General features: G+C 36.4%; 1 protein-coding gene across 1 annotated transcript; it reads left to right on the top strand.

Moving 5' to 3' along the window:
* The first annotated feature begins 2,364 nt into the window (after positions 1-2,364).
* Positions 2,365-6,864, top strand: LOC133312287 (uncharacterized). Its single transcript, XM_061513459.1, has 8 exons — positions 2,365-2,653; positions 2,757-2,852; positions 2,958-3,068; positions 3,308-3,617; positions 3,837-3,927; positions 4,900-5,233; positions 5,694-5,842; positions 6,147-6,864. The coding sequence occupies exons 1-8, from the start codon at positions 2,369-2,371 to the stop codon at positions 6,658-6,660; spliced, it is 1,890 nt and encodes a 629-aa protein (XP_061369443.1). The 5' UTR covers positions 2,365-2,368; the 3' UTR covers positions 6,661-6,864.
* The last annotated feature ends 127 nt before the right edge of the window (positions 6,865-6,991 follow it).

Raw genomic sequence — 6,991 nt, 5'->3', positions numbered from 1 at the left:
TAGCCAGCAGCAGGAGAGACATTGCTTGTCCATCTTCATAATTGATCTCTTCTTGCCTGTGATGCTCTCTCTTTTGCTTGATAATCTTCTGAGACTTGAATGGCTCTTTTTATTATCTTTGCTATGTGAATGAGATATCTTGGAAATAGCTGTCCCTTGTTCCTGTTTCTAGACTTGAACACGTTTGTTAGTTGTCTCCTGAATTACCTCATTTTACATTTGACATCTGTGGAGCGTTTGGTAGAGCAAATTTTTTTTTTCCCTTGAAAATCACGATTCTCAGGAATATAATAGAGAAGTAAATTTTGCGGAAATGTTATTAAAAAGCTATTTGGTAGGACAAAATATTTTCAAGAATTTTGAATCAATTTTTCTAATGCTATCTATGTGTGGTTGATTATTAAATATTACACTGGAAGAGTGATTTTACTAAACTAAATCCAACTCCATAGGTTTACTAAAAGACCCAACCATCATCATTGACTACATTCTCTCACTGACCAATCCACCACCACAGAAAACATTGTCCTCTGCAAGTTCAAATATCTGTGATTCTGTGGACAGTGGAGACGAAGTTGTAGCTCCTTCACTCCTTCAACCAAAAATGCATAGCCACATGGATTGATGTCGTGTACAGTAGTGTGACTATTTTGTGTTAGAAGTGTAATAAATTTAAAAACGACAGTGGACAGGACTCCCTCAAGGATAGAAGCCTCGTAACAACCAGCGTCAGTGCAAGTACCTTAGCTAATTAAGGGTCACGAGAGGAACCAGTTATTATTGAGATATATCTCCTGCGTTGGTTGTATGTGCAACTAATGTGGAGTTTATAAGGCTTTGGACACTCTCACCCTTTGAGCTAGTTTTTGGAGTGGTGTTTCTCAAAGTTCTTTACATGGTATCAGAGCTTCGCCACGTTTCTTAACACAGGTAAGCTGAGTGTGTTGCATCATTGTCCACTCTTCAAGCCCAATAGACTTTTGTGTGAGGTATATAGTCCCACGTTGGTTGCACACACAACTAATGTGAAGGAATGTGGAGGCTCTTGTGTGAGGGGGCGTGTTGAGATATATAGTTTCACATTGGTGGCTCTTGTGTGAGGGGGCGTGAGTTTATAAGGCCTTGGGCATTTCCACTTTTTGAGTTAATTTTTTGGGGTGGTGTATCTCAAAGTTCTTTACAGTTATGCCCAAAAAAATCAAGAAACATTCCCACCGGTTGGGAATCTCAAAATACCACACATCCTGTGATATTTTGAGTTGGCATATTCCTTCACAAAATGTAATGCCGCGATTCTGATTTTTCTGAATTTTTTTTTGCAAATCTTGTACCAATCGTAAGTAAATAGAATTCTCAAAACTAATTTTCTGGGATTCTAAAAAAAATTCTCCTACTAAACGTCCCCTCAATTCCTCTCAAACTCTTAAAACCGACAACTCGTTTCGTTGTTGATGCGAGGCCTTGTCTTCTAACACTATCTAATTTAATTAGTTCATTGTAAAGATATTTCGTTCGCTGCGAATGATAATAAAATAATCAAATTTTTTTTCTGCCATTAATAATTATACATTAGTGTATTAACCTATTATAAAAAAAAATTATTTCACAAATAATAAATCTGAACTTTGATTAAACAAGAGAAAATAATTGTTATACCACTAGGGTTAGCCTAGTGGTGTGGGGTGTGTGTGTTAAGAGTGTGTGTAGTGTAGGGTGTTGTGTTCAATTCCTTGTAACTTCAAAAAAAAAAAAAAATAATTGTTATGAAAAACAGATAAATAAAATGTAACAAATAATTTATGCGCTAAATTTATGAATACAATATGTTAGGCCATTTAAGGGGGAGTCAATTAATAAGATAATCCACAATCATGTCACTATGAGAAAAAAAATAGTACAAGAATAATCATGAAGTTCAAATAACTAGCAAATATCTCATGTATTACATGAATACCTTAAATTTTAAGTAAAATTTAGAAAGTAAATTGAAATATTAAGACAGAAAATGTAAAAAATTACGAAGACATGCATAATTAGTTTGAAAAAAAAAAACTAATTTTTTTTAAAAAGAAAAGTTAAAAATAATACTTGTCATTTTTTCAGAGAAATATTTAAATTAAATTTTTATATTTTAACTAAATACACAAACAGTGGAAACATTTCTACCCAAAAAACTTTCATAAATCTTGAGACCCCAGTTGTATATTATTTTTATTTTTGTTATTAAACCCTCCACACTAAATGGGGTCGGTAAGCAGAAAACCCTACTAAAACCCTGAATTGAACTTGTCAGTGTCTTCATTGTTGAATTGTTTTGTTTTTGTTTCATTTTCGATTGGAATCATCAAAGAACTATAGAATTATTAGAATGGGAAAAACATATACTTTGGGATTGCTCTCAGCCATGGCTGCTGCATCCTTTTCCCAAAATGCTTATGCTGATGGCTCTTTCACTATTCCTTCCTTCTCAACTCTTCCATCTTCCTCTTCTGATGACGGTTCGAAACCACCACCCGAGGAAAACCACACTCCGCCACCGCCGAGGGTTCGAAACGATCACCCAAGGACCACCTCTGCTGGTTTTGACCCTGAGGCGCTGGAGAGAGGCGTCAGGGCGCTCAATCAAGTCAACACTTCCACACACGGCAAAAAGGTTTCAACTTTATTGTTTCCCATTAATGGGTGCTACTAACCCACAAGGGGTTTTCTTATTTTTGAATTCTGATGAATTTGACTTTGTTTCTATCTCTTAAAAGGTCTTTGAATTTATAAAAAAGCGAGAGGAAACCAAGCAAACTGAATTGGCTGCAAAGGTTGCTGAGTTTAAACAAATGCAAGCACAACATGAAACCGTAAGTTGTTTTTTTCTGGATGAAACCTGCATGACATTTTTTACTGTGTTGTCTCAGCATGTTATGTGTTTTATATCTTAGTCTGATATATCAATTGCTTTACAGGAAAGACAACGGATTATATATGATGAACAAAAAAAGCTTGCCCAGCATCAGGCTCAAACAAAATCCCAAATGGCTAAGTATGAGGATGAGTTGGCAAGGAAGAGAATGCAGGTCTTTAACTTTTTCAAATCAGACCTTTTTTTTTGTTAATTTGTTATTCTATGGACTGATTGAGCCTTGGAGCATCAGTAAGTCACAGGCTTGAGCCTGGAAATGATCTTTTTACAAAATATAAGGATAATGCTATGTACAATTGACCACCACTCTTGCACTTGCAAAGTCGAGAAGCCTTGGACACTCGGGTTTTCTCTTTTATGAACTGATTATCACTCTTGCAAATATATTATCAGGCAGAAAATGAATACCAGAGAGCCAGGAACCAAGAGCTAGTTAAACTGCAAGAAGAATCGTCGGTACGACAAGAGCAAGCTCGACGAGCAACCGAAGAACAGATTCAAGCTCAGCGAAGGCAAACTGAAAGAGAGAAGGCTGAGATTGAACGTGAAACCATCAGAGTAAGGGCTATGGCAGAAGCAGAGGGAAGAGCCCTTGAAGCAAAGCTAGCTGAAGAGGTTAACAGGCGAATGTTAGTTGATCGTGCTAATGCAGAGAGAGAAAAATGGGTTGCTGCCATAAATACTACTTTTGAACATGTTGGAGGTATAACTCTATCTACTTGATAGGCTGACGGTATGCAGTGTGTAAGGCACCGATCTTTATATTTGTGTGTGCTAATTGTAAATGTATAGACCACATCATTCTGTGCCTAAACTAAGAAAGGTCAACTTGATGCGAGTTGTGTATATTCAATTATGTGTTTTGCTTGATTGGTATTAGATGAACTCCATTGTAGTCCATAAGTTGATTTATCTTTTGCAGGGGGCTTAAGAGCCATTCTAACAGATCAAAATAAGATGGTTGTAGCAGTTGGCGGAGTGACTGCTCTAGCAGCTGGGGTCTACACAACAAGGTATACTTTGTTCACATAGTTTGTCATTGGCTGCTAAGTAAACCTTTGCGGAACTCCTTTACGCTTGCATTCAAAATATTATTTAGCATGACATGCCTTGCTATTCTGTGTCCATTGTCCAATTATTGATGACATTTTTCTACCAAGCTTTTTTGTTTTATTATGTTCTTAAACACAGTCCAAACTACTCATTCCGTTCCACTGAATGCTTTTGATTAATGGATTCTGTCCCTGCTTTCATCATTTAATGGACTTGGAGGCAAGCATCAGGTCCATTAATGTCTGACACTGACAATGTTTTGAACCACGACTAGAATGTTGCGATGTCATATTAGCTTTCAAAATGTAGTTTGTCTAACACGAGAGGATGTTCTTCCTGCCAAGAATATCTTGCCTTCAAAATAAATATAGAAAAACAAATTCTACATGCATGGTTTCAAAACATGTTCAAAACATCAGTGTTTAGTTAAAAACCTATCACCTGGAGGATATATATATCATTTCCATGATCTCAGCATACTTATGATCAAGCCAATAAAACCTGTCCGTGGAAGCATAATACTACTTTATGTATTTTAGATAAGGACTTTTGCTGTTGTACTGATATTGATTGTGTACTACCCAATGGGTACTATGCAGCCTCCTTGAAAAACATGAGGGAAATCTCATGTTTAGCTACAATACATGTTTCCTTCCTTTGGAATTGTTTGAAGCTTCAATTTATAGTATCACGAAATGTGTTTCAACATCTGTTGGTAGTAGATATAAATACTCTCTGGATGAAATAAATACTAAAGTACCTTTTTTTCTCCTTACTATATCAATCTATTTCTTATCTTTCATGGAAAGTGCTTTTTAATCATTTGCATGCTAAAGTTGCATAATTTATATTTCATATTGGACTTTGGGTAATGCTTTTAAGCTGCTGTCAGGGAAGTAATGGCTTACACTAGTATAATTGTTCTAATGAAGGGAAGGTGCACGAGTTATGTGGGGATATGTGGATAGAATATTGGGACAACCATCATTGATTCGAGAGTCCTCCAGAGGGAAATACCCCTGGTCTGGCATGTTTTCTCGAGCCATGAGCTCCCTTTCTCGTCGTACTGATACAGCATCTGCTTCCAAAAATGGAAACGGTTTTGGTGATGTGATTTTGCATCCTTCTCTCAATAAAAGAATTGAGCAGCTGGCATCTGCAACTGCAAATACAAAAGCACATCAGGCACCATTCAGAAACATGCTTTTTTATGGCCCTCCGGGAACAGGAAAGACAATGGCTGCTAGAGAGTTGGCTCGCAAATCGGTATGAGATTGTACTTCTCTTTTCGTGGTGCTATTCTAATTTTTCATTTTTCAAGTATCGTATACTATAACTTTCCTAGTCCATCAGTCACATAACTACAAGTTCTTAGGTTTAGCTTTCACCCATTTCAAGGAAAAGTTTAAATTTTATGATGGTTTGTATATTATAATGGTGCAGGTACAAACATATTAGCTAATTATCTTTATATTTTTGAGTTTTTTTTTTTTAAATCAAGTTTATCTGTTTTGAAGGCTTGATAGATTTATTTTTTGCTTCCTTTACCTTATGTTCATATTTTTTTGCTGAATTTCTAAATATTGGAATTTAGGAATCACTGAAAATGGATATTCATTGCCATCGGATTGTTGCAGTTTATTAACACCAAACAAACTACAGTTCAATTCAGTTGGCTTTTTGTGCTCACATTTTTTCCCCATTTTTTCTTTTTTATTTTATGCAGGGATTAGATTATGCGTTGATGACTGGAGGAGATGTTGCTCCACTAGGGTCACAAGCTGTTACAAAAATACACCAGTTGTTTGATTGGGCGAAGAAATCAAAAAAGGGTTTATTACTTTTCATTGACGAAGCTGATGCATTTCTGTGCGAGTAAGTTTAATTCTTGTCCATGATCACTCATTTATTATGCTTCATTTTTTCTCGTGTAGAAGTATTTGCATCAGATGATACATCAATATTATGTATGAAACAAAAAATTGGCGTTATCAGTTGAAAGCCATGGGAATAAGATCAAATGCTATTCAAAACATGATTTTCTTGTATCATTTTGTCTCATCATTATTTTTGCCAAGCATATATTGATGATCCACAGTATTAATAGAGGAGGGGAAAAAACATAGTTCCTGGAATTTATTTGAAAATGTGGGTTGATTGTGTTGGATGAACTTTGCAGGCGGAACAAGACCTATATGAGTGAAGCTCAAAGAAGTGCACTAAATGCCCTTCTCTTCCGTACCGGTGACCAGTCTAAAGACATAGTTCTTGCTCTTGCGACAAACCGGCCCGGTGATCTTGATTCAGCGGTGTCAGATCGTATCGATGAGGTCTTGGAATTCCCCTTGCCTGGGGAAGGGGAGCGCTTTAAACTTCTTAAGCTCTATCTTGACAAGTACATAGCTCAGGCTGGATCAGTAAAATCTGGTTTGGTTCAAAATTTGTTCAAAGGAAAACAACAGCAGATAGAGATTAAGGGATTGACTGATGATATCATAAAGGAAGCAGCAGCTAAGACTGATGGATTTTCTGGAAGGGAAATAGCAAAACTGATGGCAAGTGTACAAGCTGCTGTGTACGGCAGCAAGAATTGTGTGCTTGACCAAACCTTATTTTGTGAAGTGGTAGATTATAAAGTTGCAGAGCATCAACAGAGAAGAAATTTGGCAGCTACTGATAAAGCTAGCGCATGAGAGTGTTTGTAGAGACTGAAGAAATTTTGTTGTGTGGGCATGCTGTTGTTATTCCTTCACATTTAATTGTCCCCAACCGATGGGGAGATTTTTGAATATTATCATGGTTGGGTTTCATTTACTACTAATGATAATCATTTTTCAATATTCATAAATCATATATAATAGCCCTCACCCCTACCTGCTAGTCTGGGTTTGGTTTAATGGGGCAATGACTTTTTATAAATCATATATCCTTCTCATGACATCAAATGACTGCAGATCAAGCAGGAACAGGCTTCCTTTGTACCAAGCTCTTGTTTTCCTTATCTTACGTACAAATAATACTACA

Source organism: Gastrolobium bilobum, unplaced genomic scaffold, assembly GCF_033153095.1.
Source record: "Gastrolobium bilobum isolate Gb01-03AN ecotype WA unplaced genomic scaffold, APGP_CSIRO_Gbil_v1 utg37399, whole genome shotgun sequence".
Taxonomy (NCBI): Eukaryota; Viridiplantae; Streptophyta; class Magnoliopsida; order Fabales; family Fabaceae; genus Gastrolobium; species Gastrolobium bilobum.
Note: the sequence above shows the minus strand (reverse complement) of the source record. Positions and strands in the feature narration are given on the sequence as shown.